The sequence below is a fragment of the Petaurus breviceps genome, unplaced genomic scaffold (assembly GCF_028583685.1).
Source record: "Petaurus breviceps papuanus isolate PSGF00001 unplaced genomic scaffold, PetGlider_PUasm1.0 90919, whole genome shotgun sequence".
Taxonomy (NCBI): domain Eukaryota; kingdom Metazoa; phylum Chordata; class Mammalia; order Diprotodontia; family Petauridae; genus Petaurus; species Petaurus breviceps.
In genome coordinates, this window is record NW_027187378.1 from 41,306,582 (window position 1) to 41,329,827 (window position 23,246).

At 43.1% G+C, this 23,246-nt stretch overlaps 1 protein-coding gene across 1 annotated transcript in view; it reads right to left on the bottom strand.

Moving 5' to 3' along the window:
* The window catches only part of EIF4EBP1 (eukaryotic translation initiation factor 4E binding protein 1), a 31,498-nt gene extending 12,083 nt beyond the window's left edge, over window positions 1–19,415 (bottom strand). Inside the window, exon 1 of the mRNA XM_069075918.1 lies at window positions 19,204–19,415. Within this exon, the coding sequence (XP_068932019.1) occupies window positions 19,204–19,348 (145 nt within the window). The 5' untranslated portion in view covers window positions 19,349–19,415. The remainder of the gene's footprint in view (window positions 1–19,203) is intronic.
* Between the last annotated feature and the right edge of the window lie 3,831 nt (window positions 19,416–23,246).

Below are 23,246 nucleotides of genomic sequence, written 5' to 3' on the forward strand. Positions count from 1 at the left end.
CCACTCTGCTATCACATCCTCCCAAAATACAATTCCACTGGAGCAAGGCCAAGTGAAGCCTTGGAAGGAGTACAAGGGAGGAATTCCTAGAACTGCAGCTCCCATTCCAGGGAGAGAGAGAACATTTCAGAACAAGGTCAGCAGAGGTTCACATTTGTGGGCTCAAAGTCACAAGCAGTCAGTCCTCACTCGAACCAGACACTCCCAGCAAAGTTGAAGCATGTGTTCCAGTCAACAGTTATCAGCCGAGGGACACATGTATAAACCTGAGCAAGAGGTGTGTCGAGGGTGTCCTCTATGCACATGCACCAGCCAGGGCAGAGAACAAGGGATCAGTATGTTGATTTCACTGGCAATGTCGCAACACCACTTGTGCAGCTGGGAAGCCTTTTTAAAAAACAGCTTAATTTTCTTTGCTAAGAGACTGGAACTAGGACTCAGACCAAATTTTTTAGCTTTCAAGGAAAGAAATTTAGAAAAAAAAAAGAGTGGGTGGTGGAGGAGTTGAGATGGGAACCTAGAAGAGTAAGCAGTTTGGTGGTAGAAGTCAAGCACCCCAATTCTTTCCTTTGGAAAATGAGGCAGGGTTAGATTAGAGATCTCCTAATGTTCTTTCCACAGCTCTACATCTATGATTCTGTTTCCCTTTGGGGACAACTGAAATCTGGGTGCTTCAACTTTCGTTATGTCTAAACATCTCCACCGTGGAGGGGCTGGACATCTAAAACCACCTAGCAGGGCTCAGTTCTGGGTAAAGGATATACAGAGCTGGCTGATGTCTTCTCAGTGTTATCAAGTCTGTATTTATTGAGCACTCACTGTGTGTTTACTACTGAGCAGTGGGGGGAGGAGCTAAAGATATGATGACTATTTTGATGTAGTAGAAAAAAACAAACACTAGATTTGGAGTCAGAAACAGCAGGTTGGAATACCAGTTCTGCCAGTTTTGAGGCAGCAGACTTTAGGGAAATTACTTACACCTCAGTTTCATCCTCTGTAAAATGGGGACAGACAGCATTTTCTTAACAGGCTGTTATGCAAGGATCAAATGAATATGCAGACATACCTAATGTATCTGTGCGGCTTTGCAAACCCTGACAACACTATATAAAATGTTCGGGTCTAAGCCCTCTTCTCTCTCTCCTCTTCAATTTGGCAATCATATTTATTTCTATTACCTTTAAAAAAAGTTTTTATACAAACATTTCTATAATATAGTATGATAAAAAAGATGGTTGTACATGAAACTGCAACTTGCTATTCCTTTCAAATAAACAACAAAATCATGCAAATCTTTCCCCCTCCTCAACCCATAGTTACCATTAGATGCAAACAGATGACACTGATTAATTGTTGGCAGGATTGTGAAATGATCTGACCATTCTGGAGAGTAATCTGGGATTATGCCCAGAGAGGTATTAAACTATCTATACCTTTCGACCCAGCAATACCACTACCAGGTCTATTTCTCATTTCTACAACTACCTCTATTCAAAGGATTCCCAAATCTCTACCTTTAGCCCCAATTCTCCTCTCTTCTGAGCCCTATACTCATGTCACCAACTGCCTACACCCAGATGTCCCACCAACACTTCAAACATTAAAAACTAATCTTTTCCTCTTTCTACCAAAAACTGTTTTCTCTCCTACTTCATCATTTGGCAGCAGCACTACCATTTGCCTGTTTCCCACATCTGTCAATCTCTAAATATCAATTATGTGCCAGACACTGTGCTAACCATGTTCAAATCCTTGGTAAACTTTGCTGCTTTGTCTCTTATCTTAAACCCAGTCAAAGGCCAAGTGCTGTTAATTGTACACCTGCAATACCTTGCATCCACCCCCTCCATTCTATTCTCACCTCTCAGATAACTGTCATTAGCAGCAGTCTGAATTATTGGGGCAGCTAGGTGGCACAGTGAATAGAGTGCCAGGCCTGGATTCAGGAAGACTTGAGTTCAAATCCAGCCTCAGATCCTTATTAGCTGTATGACCCTAGGCAAATTACTTAACCCTGTTTGCCTTAGTTTCCTCATCTGTAAAACAAGCTTGAGGAAATGGCAAACCACTCCAGTATCTTTGCAAAGAAAACCCCAAATGGGGTCACAAAGAGTCAGACACGACTAAAACAACACTAAAGACTAGTGGAAGTCTCTTTGATCATCCCATCTCCATGTCCTCCTAAGGAATCCTAATCCTTCTGCTTAGCTCAAGCATCACTTATCACATGAGGCCTCTCCTGATACCTCCCTCCCCGCTGCCAGTGGCTGACTCCTCCAAACTTACTTGTATTTACTACCCCAGATAGACTGGGGTAAGCTCTCTGAGGGCAGGCCCTGATTCATTTTTATCTTTGAATAAGAGGAAGTATGGAATAGTGAAGAAGGAGTTGGTCTCTGAGTTAGGGTTCAAGTCCTGCCTCTGACACATGGTGGGTTGGGTGTATTATTGGCCAAGTCATCACACCTCTTAGTGTCCCAGGTAACCCTGTAAGTAGGCTGCAGAGAAGTAGCTGATTCGCAAGTAGAGAAAGTTCCTCCTGAGGAGGTCCTTACAATGAATCATGGGTCTGATTAAAAAAAGAAGTCCCCACAGTCTAGCACATGGCAGGCACATAATACATACTTCTTGATGGACTGGATTTGCCAAACTTATTTTTCTTTTGCACAAAGACAGTCACAGAACCACAGAATCTCTTGATAAGTATGGACAGTGGGATGAACTTTAAAACTGCCAGTGTGGAAATGCGTAATGGTTTTCTTCCTGTAAAGGTTACATGATTATTACCTATGTTTAAAGTGCACTATGCAATTGATGCATCGGTTGGAACTTTTTCTTAAGAAAACAGTCAAACAAAAAACAACTTTGTTGCAACAAGGTATACTGGTTGAGATGGGAGAGGGGATATATTTGGAAATGAGTATGATGTAAAAGCAAAAGGCATTAATAAAGTATAACTCGGCCTCCTTCCTAAATGGGAGGTAAGGAAGGTCTTGAAGAAAACCCTCTCATCCAGGATATCAGGGAACATGAAATATTCCTTAACTAAGCAGAAGATGGAATTTGGGGTGAAAGCAAAGAATCTGAAAAAGCATCTGAAGACAAGAAGGGGAAATCCTCAATGGGGAATGGCCTGCTATCTATCCAGGGTGTATTTTCAGGATGTCATGGAAAACCTTCCAAAATCTGACAAATCAGGGTACCCACTGTGGTACTTTATGTGGGCAGGAAGTATTCTGTCATAAGGAACCTTGGAAGCATTGCTAAAGACTGAAGTTTTGGGCAAGAAAATCAAGACCTTAGGAAGTAAGGGGTAGTTTTCATCACTGTTGTTGACTAAAAGTAAGAGCTTGAAGGGAGAAAGGCAGATGAGCAGCTTAAGAAGATGGTGTCTAAGAATGGGGTTTAAGTTTTTGGTTCATGGCTTAAAATACAGGAATGATTTGTTCCTGCCCAGAAGTGGAATACATCTAAGAAGGGTTGGTAAAAACATATTTGCTTGGAGTCTTGTAAAAAAAAAACCAAACAACAAACTTTAAACTGAAATGGGAGAAGGGAGAAACCTAAGTGCATCCATTAAACTAGAAACCATTGATAATAAGGACAAGAAATGTCTATAAACAAATGAATAAAAACAAGCAGGATGTGTCAGAGATTCCAACAGAAGGAGGCAAAATTGACTTGGTAGGATAAGATTCATGACTAAAATAATGGCATTGGAAGGTTCTTACTTTACTCCAAAGGGGAAGGATAAATAAAAAAAGAGGAGGGGCTGTGAAGAATATAGACATACACTATTTTAGAAATAATTTATGTGAGAAGATCCAGGAAGAAAGCATGGCAAGAGAACATATGGATGAAAACAATGGAGGCAGAAACAGTCAATACTGCAAATGGATCATGCTACTGATTACCTTGGAAAAGCATGACACAATCATGATGGGAAACTTCAATTATTTAAACAACTGTTGGAGCTCTGTCTGCCAAACAAAGCATCTAATAATTTTCTTAGCGATAGTTTCACCCTTCAAAAGGTAGAGAAACAATCAAAAAAACTTCTCTTTCGGATCTGATTCTTACCGAAGAATAAATGTTTGCTGGGGTATAAATGATGGGAACGTTGTGTACTTGTGAACTCACCAGTCATCTTAGAATCTGTGGTAAAAAAAAGCTAGGCAGAGTATAATCCATACCTTAGATTTAGGGAGTCTACATTTCAAAGGGTTCAGAGAAAGGGACAGCTTGGTTCCCATGGATTAAAATCCCACAGCGTTGTCAGCACAGGAGGAATGGGAAAGTCAAGCATGAAATTCTATTGACATAAAGAGAAATAATTCCTCTAAGGAGGAAAAAGAGGAACCATCTAAAGGGACTGATGTGGATATACAGGAATTCATCGGTCAAATTTGATTTTTTTTTGGACACAGACACAAAAGATAGAAAAAAGGGCAAGTGATAGAAGATGATTATGACACCATGACATGGTTTTCTATAAGAATAAGACTCCTGTAAGAAGTTCAGCACAGTGCCTGGCACATAGCAGGCCCTTAATAAATGTTTATTGATTAAAACTTAAAAGTTAAGTTTAAAAGTAAGGAAAGCTAAGAATAACAAAAAAAAATGGTTTTTTTGAAAAGCCATGTTAGGGAAAAGGGGAAGGACAAAGAAGGGATATGTCTGTCACTAGGAAGAGACAATGATAACAAACAACAGATGGAAAACAGAAGAGCCCAACTCTTATTCTCATGTTTTAATGACGAAGAGAATGACCCTTAGACTGGAAAAGACAAAACAAAAATGACTAGTAGGGAGCTGATATCCATGGTACACAAAGACATGATAAAAAAAAAAAAAACTTACCTATTCCTGAGGAATTCAAATCAGATCCTGAGAGATAACATGTTAAGGGGATGAAAGAACTGGAAGATATGATGGCAGTAATCTCTGAAATACTGTGGAAAATCCCAGCAAAATGGAAACGAGGAAAAAGAGGAATGATCAATAAACTGTGGTACATGAATGTAATGTGCTATTACTGCACTGACAGAAATGACAAATGAAGAATTCAGAGAAACATAGGGAGACTTCTATGAACTGATGCAGAATAAAAGAATTGAAAGAGCATACACAATCACTATAATGTGAATGAAACACACTAAAATATGTTAGGATTCAGATTACATGTGATAACCAATGTTGGTTCCTGGATCATGATGAAATATATTTTCCTTCTGCAGAGTGGTGGTAGGAATAAAGGAGGTATGGAATGTTGAATACACTGTAAGATGTAGTGACTGTGAAATTATGTTCGGATGAACTGTTTCTTTGACTTTTCATTCTTTCATGTTCTTGACAGATGGCAGAGGATGAGATGGATAGACAGTACCATGGAAACAATAAACATTAGCTTGGACAGACTTTGGGAGATAGTGGAGGGCAGAAGAGCCTGTTGTGCTATGGTCCATGGGGTCATGAAGAGTCAGATAGAGTCAGATGAACGAACAACAAACTCTGCCTTGGTTGGACCACATCTAAGTACTGTGTTCAGTTCTGGGCATTACATTTTAGGAAGGATATTGAGAAGCTGGGAAGCAACCAGGAAGACAGATGGAATGGTGAGGAATCCTTCACCTCATGATAACCAATATTAGGATCAATTCAAGGAATTAGTGATATTTAGCCTAGAGAAGGGAAGACTAGGAGAAAGGGGCTAAGAGTTATTATGTAGAATAGTAGATTTGTTGCTTAGCTCCCAAATGGAAGAACTAGGAATGATATAGGCAGATGTTACAAAAAGAGGCAAATTTAAGCTTGTTGACTTTTTTATTTTTGGGGGGTTTTTGGAAGGGGGGAGGCAGAGCGATTGGGGTTAAGTGACTTGCCCAAGGTCACATGGCTAGTATTAAGTGTCTGAGGCTGAATTTGAACTCAGGTCTTCCTGACTCCAGGGCTGGTGCTTTATTCACTGCACCACCTTGCCACCTCTTAATTCTTCAATCAACCTTTTCACTAGACCTTACGTAGCTTACATCTCTCATGCACAATTTGGTCCTAGTTTTTAATCCCCTTTACTAGAGCATGAAACACAATACCTGTCACATAGTATGCACCTTAATAAATGCTTATTGATTGATTTACTATAGTCCAGCACTGTGAGGGCTTAAACAGTACAGATCTGTAATAGCTATTTGTTAAATTGAGTCACACAGAATGATACATGATCAGTGCATGTTGGGCAAACTTTTTCAAGGTCTGTAAAAAGCAAAGTTCATTACAAAGTGTAATGAGGAAACCTGGAGAAGACTTCATAGAAAAGGTGGGATTTGATTTGGGCCTTAAAGATGGATTTGAACAGGCTGAGGGTGGAGGTGGTAGTGGGAAGCATTTCAGGCACAGGTTGGAATGGCAGAAGTAAGGGCAGTGAGCTATTCAAGGGTAGCATGAGTTACAGCTGGCACCAGTCTGAACTTCACTGAGGAGCCATAGAGAGATTTTGAGCAGAGTACTCAAACATTCAGCACATCCCTGAGATAGCTTCATGGTCCCACAAAAACAAGGATTTTTCTAAAGAGAACCTCAGAATGAACTTCCTCTACCTATCCCACAACTGAGACCCAGAATTGGGTCTTCCCCCAGTCTTCCATTTGCATCTATGTTCACTAATGAAGAAATAAAGAGGCCCCAGGTAAAGGGGCTCCAGTAGGCTCTGCTGCAATTGGAAGGAAAGAGGGACTCATTTTTTTTTTTGGTTTTCTATTTTCTTCAGAAAAGCAGAAAAGAACACTTGTCTTTTAAGCATTAAATTAGTTAAATTCAACACACACAACAGAACTGCATCAACCAATTTTGATATTCCAAATTATGTAGTACAATGGGAAGTAAGAGGAAACTTGAAGGCTGCCCACTCTGACAATGGCCTTGACCTTCCTGATGGTACTGCCCTTCACTACTTCTAGGACTTCAAAGATCCCTGATTTTATTGACGTAGCTGCCCTTTCCATAGAGACAGGGCCCATTCCCTCCATATATTGTTGCTGTGTACAAGAAATATTAACTCCTTATGGCTAACCTTCTGGCAGCAAATTTCCTAAAATTTGACTATAGAGGATGGATGCTGAATGAACATCATCCCTGATAAGGTATTCAAGGCCTAGTGGGCTTGGTATAACCTACCAGAATTTGCATTCCACAGGTACAGTGCTTGTTGAAATGATACACACACACACACACACACACACACACAACACATAGGCTTGCTGAAGGTAAAAAAATGAATTATTATAGACTTTGAGATCCCAGAGTTACTTTCACACCCTCAAAGATATCAGAGTACAGTTTCCCACTGCCCAAGGAAAGAAATTCAAATGAAGGACACATAACAAAATGAAACTCTCTTGTTCAAATCCTACTTTAGACACTTCCCAGTTGTGTAATCCTGGGCAAGTCATTTAATGTTTGCCTCCGTTTTCTCCACTGAGGGCTAACAATAGCACCTATCTCTCAGGGCTTTTTGTGAGGATCAAATGAGATAATAATTGCTAAGTACTTAGCATAGTGCCTGACACACAATAAACATTGTTTAAAAGTTATTAAGGCATATTGTCAGACCATCAGAATGGGATGCAGCTGACAACATGTTATCCTCAAATAAGGCTCTTTGTTCTACCTCTTCATCCAGATAAGGGATTATTTACCCGAGTTCCAGAATCCTTGGTTTTCATCTGTTTCATGAATTTGGATGGGGGAAAAAATGACATCTTTATTATCCTCTAATCTCTAATTGACATTTACAGTTTCCTCAAATTATTAATTTTTTAAAAAATTTATTCTGAAATAGGATCCATAACAAACAATGGTTAAGAACTGCTGGTCCAGGCTAAGGGAAAAATAAGGATTGAAAAACTGGTCAACTGGGCTAAATCCTCCAGTCTGAACAACGAGCCACTTGGGCTTTCAATAGGCAGTTTTATATGGAGTAGAAAATGCCCTTTGTCCCCAGAGGGAAGTGGATGAGTGCTGGACTTGGAGCCTGAAGGACTTGGATTCAAATCCTGTTTTCAACAATGAACTACCTATGTGACCACAGGCAAGTCTCACTAAGCCTCAGCTTCCCCATTAGTAAAAATGGAGCAAAGATCTGTAGTGTTTGTTAAAAAGTTCTTGAGAATATATAGGGTGTCCCAAAAGTATTAGTGCAGTTTAAATAGCTTGAAATATTATGTCCTAAGGAAAGTGTAAACACTCCAAGGATATATTAATGCCATAAAAAAAAAAATCCTATTATTGGCATGCAAATGCCACAGGTAAAGGCTCTAACAAAAGGAATTCTGTATCCAGATAGCTTCAGCTACAGGAATGCCAAGGGGTTTCTGATCTCTGCCCCCTAAATCAGGTGTGTTTCATCCTCAGAAACCATCCTGGAAGGTCATGAAGAAGACCAAGTCCTATCCTGGGCACTGCCAACTGACTTGCCAAGTTACTAATGAAATAAGTTTTCCCTTACATGTAAAAATGTGGTGGGAAGGGGAGATGGGATAAAGGGAGAAAATTTGTTCTTTCCTTGTGCTAGTAATGGCGTTCAGAGAAGAAAAATAATGCCCCAAGACCAAAAAGTTGGTATTACCAAAAGAGGTATCATACATACCTCCTACTCAACCAGCATCAAACCTGCCACCCTCTACGGACAAGACCAAATGAATCAACCAGGTAACTATCCTTAGAAGGCTGTCTCAATTTCTTCCTGCTCACCTGTAACTCCCAGGGTTGAAATTCTCTCTACCAATTTAGATTAGCAACTGTTGAGATATATGATCCAAAGAGTTCCTTGGGGAAATTAAGGGTGAAGTGATTTGCACGGGACCACATCTATTAGTTTCACTGTATTTTATTCCCTCTTATTAGAATATAAGCTCCTAGAAGGCCCGAATTTTCTTTTATATCTACATACCCAGCACTTAGCATAGTGCACTGTAAGCACTTAAATGTTATTTTATTTATGTACTCATTCAATATGACAAGGAATAAATCAAAACTACAACTGCTCTGGCTCCTCCCACCCAGAGGCCTGCTCCCTAACTGGGGAGACCCTCCCTGGAACTGCCATGGAGACACCATCCACACCACCTTCTTCACTTTAGGTTTCTCCAGTCTAGTCTGTTCCCCCAGCTGTCTTGCTCCTGCTGGACCCTTCTTTCCCAGCCTGACTCCCCTTCCTCTCATTATGCATAATTTCCCCCAACCTAAGACCACAGATGGAGAGCTGAGGGGTCACTTATAGCTGTTTAGCCTCTTTATTTCATAAGCTAAGAAAGAGACCCAGAGAACTGAAGTAGCTTCTTCTTCAAGGTCACATGGGGAGAAACTGGCGGGAACTAGAATTCAAATTAAGATCTGAGATTCCAAGTGCAGCCCTCTTGTACGTGTGCCACACACTGCCCTCCTCAGACTTTTCAAAAAAAAGCACCGCAAGTCCCCCATCTAAATAAGTATTTTTCAGAGTCAGCAAAACTGGAGGCCCTACCACTGGAGAAATGTAAGCTTGTATTCCCAGTAGAATATAAATTTCTTTAGGGCAGGGACTGGTCTGCTTTTGTCCTTAGCACAGTGCCTGGCACACAATAGCAGCTTCATAAATCCGTCTTCTTGTGCTTGCCTGAAACCACTTTTGTTCAAAATGTTCTTGGAACTCTTCTTTGGAAATTAACTTTCAAAGGGAGTTCAGGATTAAGAAATGTTTGCTGAACTGAAAGCCATGCCATAAACAAAAACCAAACCCAATATGTACTATTACCTAGTTCAATGGCAATAATAACTGATACTTAGAAAAAGCCCTTCTCACACAGAATCTCATTTGAACCTCACAACAGCTGAAACACACGACAATGATTGTTTTGCCCAGACCCTCAGAGAGGTGGAACAATCTGCCAGAGTCAGTGTTTCAGAAGCCAAGCCATCTGGGTTCCAAGTTGCTCTGCTAGGCCACCTCTTAATCACCTCATTTGTTCATTGGGTTTGGAATGTCTTTTGAAAATTAAATTCCACTTACCAAAAGGATAAAGACTGGCCACCACTGTGATTTCCAAAGAACATGCCCCAGCCTCTGGGAGAAGCTGCACAAGGAGTTTTCTTGTGTGACATATAAAAGGTTCAAGAGCTTCTGGTAATTAATCATTTTATTAATTATGCTAGCAAGTAATTAATAAAAGGATGGCCATTTGGTTATCTCTCATAAACCAAAGACCCCTCATGGAACCAAATCCATACTTACATGTCCTTGGAAGAGTTCATGTTCCTGAGGGTGGAAATCAACTCTGACTTCTTACCAAGTAAACGAGAGGATGAATATTATAATGAGGTGGTTTTATTCTAATAAATGTCCTCTGAGGGACATGACTCTGATCACTCAGTCTTGGACAAAGGGACTTATCTATACCCAGATCATTCCAGTCTAGGGTAAGGTAGACAGAAAGGGCGAATCCACTTCTACCCAGACTGGTTTCACTAAAACACAGTGGGCTGGAATCCACCAATTCACCTAAATTTGAATTTCTTTGTCTTTTGATCAGATCTGACCCTCAGGAACACTTATCAGCCCTGCACTTCAAAGGTTACCTGAATGACCAACAGGGGCTGACTTCTAAGTGAGAGAACAGAAAAGGGGAAAACCTTAGTCTTAATTCAATAATTGGTTATTAATATAAAAAAAGAATCATTTCTCTCACTTGTCTGGGCCTGGTTGTTCCAAGTGTTGAAGGGGAACATATTAAATATCTGTGATGAAGTATGACGAACACTAGATTAGGGATGGCAAGATCTAGGTTTGAACCCTGGCCTGGCCACTCCTTAAAACTGCTTAATTTCTATATATGCCTCAATTTCCTCATTCCTAAAATGTTATATCACAGATTGAGAATTGGAAGAAATCTTAGAAATTACCTAATATAGATTAGGAAACTGAAGGTCATTCAGGTAAAGAATGACACAATCAGGATATCCCTCTTACCACAAGATTATGGTTCCTTTCAGTTCTAAGTCAAATTCATAAAGTATCTGGTATGTTGCTTTAAAAATCAGTCATTCTGGGGCGGCCAGGTAGCACAGCGAGTAAGAGCAGTGGCTCCAGTGTCTGCATGACCTGGGGATCAAATCCGGGCTCAGATACTTAGCACCACACCCAGAAATAACTGGCCGTGTAACCTTGAGCAAGTTATCCCCAATTGCTAAAAAAAAAAAAAAAAAAATCAGTCATTCTTTGATAGTCAAATCTTTGTCTATTGCTTTAAAAATGCCTAGCTATTACAGAAGATAGGGGTACATTGTATATGGAGCACTGGACTAGGAGTCAGTCAGATGTGAGTTCAAATCCTGCCTCAGAAGCTTACTCACCCCAGCAAGTCACTTAACCTTTGTCTGTAGTATCTACCTCACAGAACTGTTAAAACACTCAAGAGAGATTATAGGCTGTCCCAAAAATATTTGTATAGTTTGAATGCTTAAAATATGATGCATTATGTAATAGTATGTATATGTACTATTTCATCATCTGTAAAGTGGGTATAATAACACCTATCTCTCATGGTTGCTATGAGGATAAAATAATATTTAAGTGCTTTGCAAATCCCACCTGACTTTGCGATCCCATTTGGAGTTTTCTTGGCAAAGATACTGGAGTGTTTTATCATTTCCTTCTCCAGCTAATTTAACAGATAAGGAAACTGAGGCAAACAGGGTTAAGCGACTTACCCAGGGTCACACAGCTAGTAAGTGTCTGAGGTCACCATTTGAACTCAGGAAAATGAATCTTCCTGTCTCCACACCTGGCAATCTATCCACTGGCCTACCTAGCTACCTATTATTAGGTACTTTTAAAAAGAAAAAAAATTGGTGCCACTAGGTGTCAAAGTAGATGGAGCACCAGCCCTGGAGTCAGGAGGACCTGAGTTCAAATCAGGCCTCAGACACTTGACTTCTACTAGCTGTGTGACCCTGGGCAAGTCACTTAACCCTGATTGCTATCCCCCCCCCCCCCAAAACCTGATATACTGCCTCTTCCTCACTAGATAACGAGCTCAGTGACCTGAGAGAATTAATTCTTTTGCTTAAAAAGTTTCTCTGTAAGGCACATAGGGAGTTCTCAGAAAATACTATCCCCACTTTAAATGGCTAGCAGGGCCCCTAGTGAATTAAGCAGTCCTTCTAAAATAAATTTGTATCCATGGAAGGTTCCCAGGGTAGAGGCTAAATACTTTATCGTTATGGCGTAAGGGGCCCCTCTGGCAGTTGGGCCTATGGGCACCTTCTGAGAATCATGTTCTTTATGCATCAAATATATGGAATTACAAAAGAAACCAATTATATTGAAATACAGTTATTAAGCTGGCTCTGAAGTCCTTTCCATCTGCAAAGTACTACATAGCTGGCCAATGTTGTCATGACTAGGGAGGCAGACGTCCACCCTGTGGGTAAGAGAGGCCCTTCACTTCCCTTTGCACTGGTTTACTGGAAGAATATTTCACAAGAATTTTCCTTCCTAACTTGTACCCTGCAATGGGACAGTGTCTATACTGTGAGGGACAGCTTGGAACACAGTCTTGTGTTCTGTGTAGGGACAATCCCCCAATTGTCTTCAAAGCAACATCTTGTTCCACAGCCACTTATTAAGAGACCTCTCCAAGGCAAGCCTCCCAGGCACAGACTTAAGTTTGTTTAATTCAAGAGATTTTACCAGTGCCAATGCTGGCCAGTTCCACACGAATGATTATCCTTGAATAGCCCCCAAAGAGTTATGACTTCATCCAGGTTTGAACTGAGCACACCAACAGAAAGTTGAATTTTTACATGTCTTAGTGCATGGTTATATGAAAAAAAAAAAGACTAACTGCTGTCCAACCTTTTACTGCACAGATTGAACTCCAAATCTCTTTAGTCTGATACAATCTGCCAGTGTTAAGTGGCCCTGGCCTGACCTTTAGAATCCCGCATTTCTTATAGAGAAGATGAAGAAAGAGGTGTTACTGAGTCATTAATGATGATGAACATTGTTGGGTATAGAGCTTAGAAATACTTACCACCCACAATTCCCACCTAAAAAATTCAAACACCTTCCCACTATAACTGTTGGAGCTGGTATGTGTGTGTGTGTGTGTGTGTGTGTGTGTGTGTTTTTTTTGACTGGACCTTTGATTTCACTGGTGAAAATGCCCGACCAATGCAGATCAGCAGCTGCTCTGCAAAGTATAAAGTGACTGATCAGGGGTCACAGAGCCAGCGTGTCAAAAGCAGGACGTGACCTCTGGGTTCTCCTGACTCCAATCCAGCTCCTTCTCCACTTTGCCAGCCTGCACAAATATTATCGTTCTATTTTACAGATGTAAACAATAAGCATGTATTCAACACCTACTGTGGGCCAAGAACTGTGTTAAGTGTTGGGGACACAAGAGGCAAAAGACAGGCCCTGCCCTCAAGGAGCTCACAATCTAGTGACATAGAAACTGAGCCTTGGACACATTAAGTCACTCTCCAGATTCCAAGCTGACACTGTAAGGCCTAGGAGACTAAGCTGGAAATCAGACCTGTGACAAAGTACAGCTCCTGCCTGTCTTATTCAAAGGCTGTTGGTATGATAATAACTAGAGTGCTTGACAAATATGATTTCATCTGATCCTCACAACAACACCGGGAGATGGATGCTATGACTACTTTCACTTTACACAGATGAAGAAATGGAGGCGGATATATATTAAATACTGGTGTTGGAGGCCAGATCTGAACATGTCTTCCTGACTTGGGGGTCTGGCGCTCTACCCAATGTGACTGTTAGCTGCTGTGACATTTATCAGAACCAAAGCTTTAAAAATAAATGGTTATTTAATACAAAAATTCACCCTGGCTCAAACTTCTAAACTTCCCTTGGAATGTCACTGAAAGAGGTCAGGTGACTCAGTTTGTTGGGGGCTAATGATCAAAGCGGCTCCAGTCGGCCAGGGAAGCCAAACTACAGCTACTCCTAGGGAGATAGCTGTTAACAGCTGCCTCAGTCCTCCAACAAGATAAAATATCTAGGCCTCCCCACCCAGTTCTAGGGGTGTGGGAGGAGCAAGCTATCTTTGTTTTACAATACATTTGCAAATGAAAAAATTAAAGTCATTTCCTCTTCAAATATCTAACTGGGGAATCCCTAACTTTTAGCTATACCCCCTGAGAATCATCTTCCTTTGCCTCATTTTCTGATGTTCCCCAGAGAGATCATAAATCCTTCAGCTGGAAAGGGAGGATCTTAAGTCATCTGGTTCCCTTGAGGCAGTACTTAGGGAGTGCAAAGCCTGGAGTCAGGAAGACCTAGCTGGGTGACCCTGGGCAAGGCACTTAAATTCTGCTGGCCTCTGTTTCCTCATTTATGAAGTAGGGAGCATCACTGTGAGGATCTGTAAAGTGCTTTGCAAAGCTTCAAGTGTTATATAAATGTTCTGATGCTGTTGTTGTTATTATCATTCAACCACATCTTCTAAGAAAGGAAATTGAAGGTTCAGCACTCCAGTCCTTATCACACAGATAGTGGGGTGGCAAAGTCATGGCTTGAACCTGTGTCCTGAATCCAAAGCTTGCTGTCTTTGCTTGGTACCACACTGCCTCTCCTCCAAGGACCTCACTCCAATGGCTCTCCCTCCCTCAGGAACCTAAGCCCTCGGAAAAAGCACACATTCTTCCCCACCCCATGGAGCTCCCGACACCTGGCAAGTAGAAAATCTGGCCCTTGTGAGAAGGCACTCGAATGCAAGGTATCATATTCAGAGCTTGCTTATCTGGAGAGATCCATTACCTGCCCCTAATAACACACAGCTCCCAGATCATCTGTGGCTAACCAAGTCTGTGGCCAGGATTAAGTGGGGACCCCAGGGGGAGGGTGGGCCTTGGTTTTTTCAACTGCAAAAAATGAAGGAGTAGGGCTAGATATTCAGCCCAGCTCTATATCCTTTTATAGCACCCCCCCTCCCCCCAAAAGGCAAAAGAAATGAAAGTCTCCCTGGGTAGGAACACCGTCCAGATGTAACTTGCTCTTAATTCCATCAAGCTTCCCTAAAGTTAAAAAAGGACCCTGGGGAGAAGGGGTGAACATTTTGGAGGAAAGGAAAATGGGTGGGGATAAGGAAGTAAGGTAACTAGTGGATAAATTTGCTACTCATCACATTTATTGATTTTGGCAAGTGAAAACCGCCTGGGGTTGGGGGGAAGGGGGTTCTGCCTATGGGAGGGCACTGAGCAAATGGGCACCCTAGAGAAGCTTGCTTTCCCGAGGTCCTAGTTTTCTTTTCCTTCCTCAATTGCTTTGGGGGGAGAACTTACAATCCAATAAAGCAGTGTTCCCTACTCCAACTGCAGACTTTCAGGATAAACTACAAAGTCCTCTGGTAATTAGCATTTATAATGTGCTTTAAGGTTTGCAACACATTGTATATATGCTAACTTATTTGATCCTCACAAAAGCCCCCACAAAATAAAGGCTGTTATAATTCCCATTTTGGTTGCTCCGTTGTGTCCAACTCTTTGTGACAACATTTGGGGTTTTCTTGGCAAAGATACTGGGGTAGTTTACCATTTCCTTCTCCAGCTCATTTGACAGATGAGGAAACTGAGGAGCCAGGGTTAAGTGACTTGCATGCAAACAGCTAGTAAGTGACTGAGACCAGATTTGAACTCTGAAACATGAGTCTTCCTGACTTTAGGTCCCAGTTAGCCACTTGTCACCTAGCTGCCCTACCCATTTTATTTTATTTAAAAAAAAAAATCCCCATTTAACAGACCAAAAAACTGGTCCTGGGTTACAAAGTTAGTAAGTGCTGAGGCAAGATTTGAATTCAGGGCTTCCTGACTGGATGTCTGCTTCCTAATACCTTGGGCATTTGCATGTAAAGCTCTTCATAATGTAGCCCCTTCCTACATTCCCAGTCTTTACTTTCTTCCTAGAACTCAATGATCCAGCAAGGGGCAGATCTGCTACTCTCCCACCAAGGTCCTCCATCCCCATGCCTTAGTATTGATTGAACCTCACGCCTGAAATGCTCCCCACCTCATTTTCCCAGGCTTCCTTCAAAAGACTGAGCTCAGGCCTCGTTTCTCTCTCCAGCTTTTGGTACCTCCTTCCCCCTTCCCTCCCTCCTACCCCCCACTTTCCAATTCCTAGGTATATATCTTATATCATTTAGATGTGGTAAACGCCACCGGAATTTAAGTTCTCTGAGGGCAGGATAGTTTCTGCCTTTCTCCCTTAATAAATGTCGGTCAACTTAAGGAAGAAGTTAACTTGGGGCCCCCATGCATGAACTTCTTCACTGCCCAAAGGAACACAGGAAGAGGAAGAAACCCGTTTTTTCAGGGGTTACATCTCCCCTTCTTCCCTAGACTAGAAGGTGAATCCTACTGCTGCCTGACTCTGATCAGCATTTCTCACCTGGACTGTTGTGCCTCTCCTCAGAGAGCTCAGGCTCCCCATATTGGTGTCTGACACAAGTCTGGATATACCAATGGTTTTGTTGTTGTTTAGTTCATTGGTCAAGTCTGACTTTTTGTGACCCCATTTGGGGTTTTCTTGGCAAAGATACTGAAGTGGTTTGTCATTTCCTTCTCCAGCTCATTTTACAGGTGAGGAAACTGAGGCAAACAGGATTAAGTGACTTGCCCAAGGTCACACAGCTATTACCAGACCGGGTAGTCTATGCACCGTGCCATCTAGCTAACCTAACTAAAATAGTAAAGGACCTTAAGTCTATATCCTATAAGGACCAAAGGAAAGAACTGAGGATGTTTTTTGTGAAGCCTGGGGGTGGGAAACAATGACAAGGTAGCTTAACCCACTGGAGCAGAATTCCTGACCTCAAACAAGCCACCAAGAGCAGGGATTACAGGTATGTGCCTTACCATCTGGCCCAAAGTCCCACTGAACAGGCTGATGTTTCTCCTAAGTCTCAGGGCAGCTGGTTTCATCCAAGGAAACAAAGGCTACAGGCTGGCCACCCACAGGTGGCTAGTTAACTTACAATTGTGTCCAAGGGCGCCACAATTCAAATTCAATTGTCTGAATTCAAAAGTCTCAGGGATGTCCCTATATAGTCAGTCATGAAGGATCATAGATTTAGGAAGGCAGGAAACAAGCATTTATTAAGTGCTTACTATATGCCAAACAGTGTGTTGAGTTCTGAGATACAAATATAAGCAAAAACAAAAATAGGTCCCTGCCTCAAGGTGCTTAGAGTTTAATAAGGGAAGATGACACATAGAAAGGGAATGGAAGGGCTAGAAAGAACAGCTAACATTGTCATTTTAAAAATGAGCAAACAAAAGTTCTTCAAAAAGGAGGGTAAATACAAGGCACTGAGATGTGGCAAAGGGAACAGCTTTTTCAAAACTAAATACAAGGTCACATTTGTCTAGTGTGTCTTCACAGCCACCTGGTAGAGGCCAATGAGCACTACTCTTTCAGCTGGAAGGCATTCAAGAGTCTAGCTGTGTGACTCCTGGTAAAAGACTTTTCACTGAATTCCACAGTTGGAAGTGACCTAAAGGCCAATACAGTCTGAGCTTCTGGTTTTTTTATCTGTCAAATGGAGATAATAGTCTACCAGCCTTACAATGAGGTAGTAAGAGAAGTACTTTCGAAGTGCTACAAGGCTATATAATGGCATTTTCTCCATGAAATCTTGATAGAACAAAGGGATTTTTCATCTGACCATAGGAACTCACTTTTAACCCTGGGTCTCAGTTCTCTCACTTGTAAAAATAAAGAGGCTGGATTACATCATTTCTAAGACTTCTTCCCTGTTCTAATATTTCAGGATTCTGTGTTCAGGATCAGGCCTACTGGGTGCCCAACTTGGGCTAAATGCTAATGTGGAAAGGACTGGCAGCTGCAAGTCTCTGCCTGAGAAAATAAACATGTGGCCCCAGAAGGGCAGGCCAGCAGATAATGCCCCAGCATTCACAAGCCCTTCCCTCCACCCCACCCCCAATCCCTGCCTCATCTCAGCCCCACTTTCCTCTAGTGTAGGTTTTCTGAATAAAGACTTTCTGCCCCACCTTTAAGCAGAGGAACTGCTGGGATTCGGGTGTTTTGGTTTGGTTTTGTTTTTCCCCGAGTATTGACTGGAAAGAGGGGAGAGGCAAAAAGCAAGGCAAGGGGCAAAAGGAGACGGGGGAAAAAGATTAGAGGGGAGAGGAGGGGAGGGGAAGTGGTAAGCCACGGGGAGAAGTTTCATCATGCAAACTCCAATGCAGGTTTCATCAGCTACTCCAGACAGAAGTCCCCGAGGCTTCATGGGAATGTTGTGTACCAGAGGAAAACCCAGAGCTGGCCCCCACCCCTCCTTCCCTACCATGTGCCAAGCTCAACTTCCTTCTAGGTCACTCAGGATTTTTACTGGCAAGTCAAACAAACGCTCCCCTTCGGCCACCTCCCCAGACCTTCCTCTTTCCTCACAAGCTCCCATCTAACCGAACCTACTAGTTTTTAAAGCCTGGCTTGGCCGCATGGAGGGTGCTGGATAAATACCAAATACCACCAAGTCCTCAGGAGGCGGCTCGGTGTGCAGCCCCTCCCATACGGAGAGGGCAGGAAAACAAGAGCACCTTTCACCCACCCCCTAAAATCCCTCGGGAAGGCGATTTCGGGATGGCGGGGGTGGCGAAAGAAGGAAGAAATGTTGGTGCCCTGCTCTGGCCTCAGTCTTCCCTGGGGATGTCTGTGCAAAGTGTCAGCGGGCACAGTGCCTGCGCCGTTCACCAGCATGGCAATGCCCAATGATGGGTGAGGGGCGAGAATGGCGCTGGGATTCAAGTTAGGGGAAGAGTTCTTTGTCTCTACAGTCCGTGCGGAGCTGGGAAGTGGGGATGGTGGTGGCGGTGGAAGGAAGCGGGACGTGTGGTTTGCAAACCAGAGGCAAAGGGTTCGCGGCAGGCACCTGGTGCTGACCCCCTCCCCTGACTCCCCTCTAGGGCGCGCGCTCCAGCTGCCTCCTCGAGGATCCCGGGCTCTCCACGTGCCGTCAGTCTGGGGGCCACTTGTCCCTTTCTTGGGTTCAGCCGCTACCCCAGCCCCGTCCTAGCGTGCCTCGGCTCCCTTCGGGCGGGTGGCCTCCCTCTGGCGTGGTCCCCCCCCCTTTCCAGGGTCTGCACTCCGTTGGACCCCCAGTCCCCGGGCACCCCCCACGATACCTCCGGGGGTGGTGCTGAAGAGCGTGCCTCCCGGAGTGGTGCTGTAATCCCCAGGCGGCAGCTGCGCACCGTCGCTGAGCACCACCCGACGGGTGGCCGGGATGGCCCGGCTCGGCGTCTGGCCGCAGCTCCCGCCCGCAGACATGGTCTCGGCCTCGCTGCAGCCGCGGACCCTGGGTGCAGCGGGGCCCGCTTCGCGCCCACGCCCCGTTCCGCCCCCAGACCGCCCCTTCCGCCTCCGCGGCTCGTCAGCCCCTCGGGACTTGTAGTCTTCACCCCCGCCCCCCCATCCCGAACCCCTCGATGCCCAGGATGTCCAGGGAGGTGGCGGCACTAGGGACCCTGCAGCCCCGCCGGCGAGGACCGCGCCGGCAGGGAGGGGGACCGGCAGCCTGAAGCTTCCCCGACGTGGGCTCCGCGCCCCCCTGCAGCTCAGAGCCACCCTGGCCAGGCTCCCGGGGGTATGGAGCGCGCAGCGCGGCAGCTACTGGCTCAGGTTCTCCCCTGGTCTCTGGAGTGTGCCCCTCGTCGGGGAAGAGAGCGCTTCTCCCCACTTCAGTTTCCCCCTTTTCAAAACGCGTGTTAATAACCTCCAGTCCTAAATTCCCTAGTTCAGACGGGGCTCCGACAGCAAACAGTTTTGAGCAGCACCCAGAGGACTGCATTTCCCACAATGCTTTGCGCCAGGAGACCCTCGCTCAATCGAGGTGGTGCTGGAAATCTCCACGGACTACATCTTCCAGAAGGCTTTGAGCGAGTAACACCACCCTCCTGCTCTTTGATTGGTTGGGCTTGCTTACAGCCCACACCGTTAAAAAAAAAGTGGGTGAAGGGGAAGGTTAGTGGTGTGTGTGTAGTCTTTCTTGGGGGTTTCAATAACAGAGAACGTACAGACAAGTGGAATCTTGTCTGGGTATGAGTTGAAGAGATGGTCTCTGAGTTCACTTCCACCTTCAGATTCTGATTTTGAATATAGAGCCTAGTTAATCTAAAAGGACACACTAGCAATACTAGCTCTTAACTTTTTTTTTTTTTTTTTAAATAAATTGGGGTTAAGTAACTTGCTCAAGGTTACACGGCCAGTTATTTCTGGGTGTGGTGGTAAGTATCTGAGCCCAGATTCGATCTCCAGGTCATCCCGACCCTGGGGTGGGTGCTCTTGCTCACTGAGCTACCTGGCCACACCAGCTTTTAGCTTCTTAACTTCAGATTCCTCGTCTGAAAAATGGGGATAATAATAGCTCCGACCTCTCAGGGTTTCTGTATCAAATAAGATATTTTAAAGACCCTTTTAAAGGGTTTTGCAAACTTTAAAATGCTAAATAAATGCCAATTACTACTTTTACCCCCCCCCCCCCTCATTTTACAGATGAGAAAACTGAGGCTTAGAAGTTAAGTGATCTGCTTAGGGTCACACAACTAGTATCTCAGAGGCAAGATTTGAACTCAGGTCTTCCTAACCGCAACACCTAGTTACTGTTTAGCTGGCTGGTGCTAAGGGACAGTTCTGCCTGGGGGAGGATCCTACTGGGGTGGGGGTGGGGGTGGGCAGGAGAATGGCTCGAGCCCTGTCTTGTCTTATCAGAAGGCATGAACCTTGAAGAAATTGTTTGGATTGTGTAGAGTTGAAGGAGAAATGTTAAAATGCACATTCCTCAGTCCCACCAAATGCTTTATGTTTTGATGGTTTTAACTCTTGGTCTTCTAGGAGAACATAACAGTAGATATAAATTACTAGATCATGTTTTGAATCTCTGTTAGTGGGTGCTTGTGAGATTTTTTTGTGTTTAGCACTTTTTGTGTGTGTGTAAGAAATAAAAAGCTATTCAGTTCCTGATTGATAACATTTGTTCCAGTATACATTGAATATCTATTCCCCCCTTTGGGAATATCCTAGACCTGAGTCAAACCCAAACCTTTTAGAATTTTTCTCAGAGTGTCAATATGAGAAGATAAGGAACCAGAAAGAACGAGAGAAAACTTACCTTTCTTTTAAATGTCAGGCTCACCAGGACTGAACCCAGCCTGTGGACCCAGAGAAGCAGGGGACACCTTAGTGGAGAGGAGAGGGTGCAGTTCCCCAGACCCTTGGGCCCAGTTTTAAACCACAGTTTTAACTGTTAGGGCGATATCACACCTCAGTCTTCCTCTCTGAAACTTCTACCTGTTAGACATTGTTCTGCTGCTTAGGACCAAGAAGAGCAAGTTTAATCCCTCTTCCAAATAACAACCCTACAAATACTCCATAACAGCTGTCCTATCAACCCTTTGTGTTTTCCTTCCTAGGTTAAATATCCCTAGTACCTTTTTTTTTTTTTAAAGCAATTGGGGTTAAGTAACTTGCTCAAGGTTACAAGGCCATTTATTTTGTGTGGGTGCTAAGTATCTGAGGCCGGAACAGATCCTGAATCTCCTGACTCCAGGGCAGACGCTCTTACTCACTGCACCACCTGGCCGCCCCAAATATCCCTAGTACTTTTAAATGGATCCTCTCAATGATATAATGAGTATCTTTCTCTGTTTGTTCTCCAGTATGTTAATATCCTTTCTCAAATGTGATTATCAGAACTGGACACAATATTCAAATTTCATCTGACCAAGGCAGGAAGGCAACTAGCCTTGAAGTTAGGAAAATCTGCATTCAAATACCACTCTCAGTCTGCAGCAGAGCTGGGTTTTTTTTTTCCCTATCAGTAAATAAGGAATTGACCTTACAATTATGGTATTTTATATTTGACAAAGTGTCTTACATATATATGTAAGGATGACGATTGAATCAATCAATCTGCCCACTCCACTTAAAGCAACTAAACATGACATGTTCTACCTTGATATTTATCAGTTAAGAATACATCTGTTGAATCTAAGACATTCAATTAGGTGAGAAAAGTTCTTAATTATTTTGCAAGAAACAAAATGCTTCTAGCTATTGGATGAAATAAAGTGGTGCTACATTAGGAAGTGGGGTTGATTGAAGAGTCTATCACATCCTAGGGTCTAGATAGAAATATCAAGCTAGTTTGGAAGTGGGCATTCCAGTGGCAGGTCAGCCTAGTGGGAAGAATTCCCAGCCAAGTCCAGTCTCTAAAAGCTAATTAAATCTGGCTGGCTAATTTATATCAAGTGATAATCATTAGGGGGAGCACACTGGTGGGGGCCTATGAACAAAAGTCTTAGAAAACCCCCAACTCCCAAGGGCTATACCTAAGAACCCTAAGGAGAAGTAACTAGTTGACTTTTATAGCCCCAGTACAAACAGGGAGTTGGAGTAGTGAATGCAGGGCCTGTGCTACACATACATATTTCTACACATACATTTGATTCTTTACAACAATCCTATGATATAGAAAGGTCAGGTGGTCCTATTCCCAATTTACCAATAAGGTAAACTAAGGACCTAGAAAGGTTAAGTAGTAAGGTCACATAGCTACTACTGATTGTATGACCTTAAACAAGTCAGTTTTCCTCTTTGAATCTCAGTTTCAACATCTGCAAAATGAGAGAGTTGTATGAAATGATTCTATGGTTCCTTCCAGTTCTGAAAGTCTAGGATTCTATGAAGTAGCAGGTGATTCACTTCTGTCTGTCCCCTCCTTTCTGAAGCTCCCACCATCAGTCCTACTTAGGGTTGGATCCCTGAGGAACAGTTCAACTGAAAAATGCTTTTTTTTTTTTAAATTTACTGAGGGTGGTAGGATAGAATTTAATAAAGATTTTGAGATATTTATTGTGTACAAAACACTGTATTAAGCACAGGGGATACAAAACTTAAAATCCATCAATCAATCAATCAGTCAACATTCATTAAGTGCTTACTGTGTGCCAGAGATTTAAAATGACATAAACCCCTCCATCAAGGAATTCACATTCCATGACATAAGGTTTCCTGTCTCCTGGTCAGGGTCAGAGGTATAGCTCCAAGAGATTAGGAAGGAAGGAGATTATCTGAATGAGGACCTAGAGAAATAATTGGGGATATATATGCAGCATTGGTTTGGTTGATATCTGTTCTCAAACATTAAGCAATAATAACCTAGCCAGAG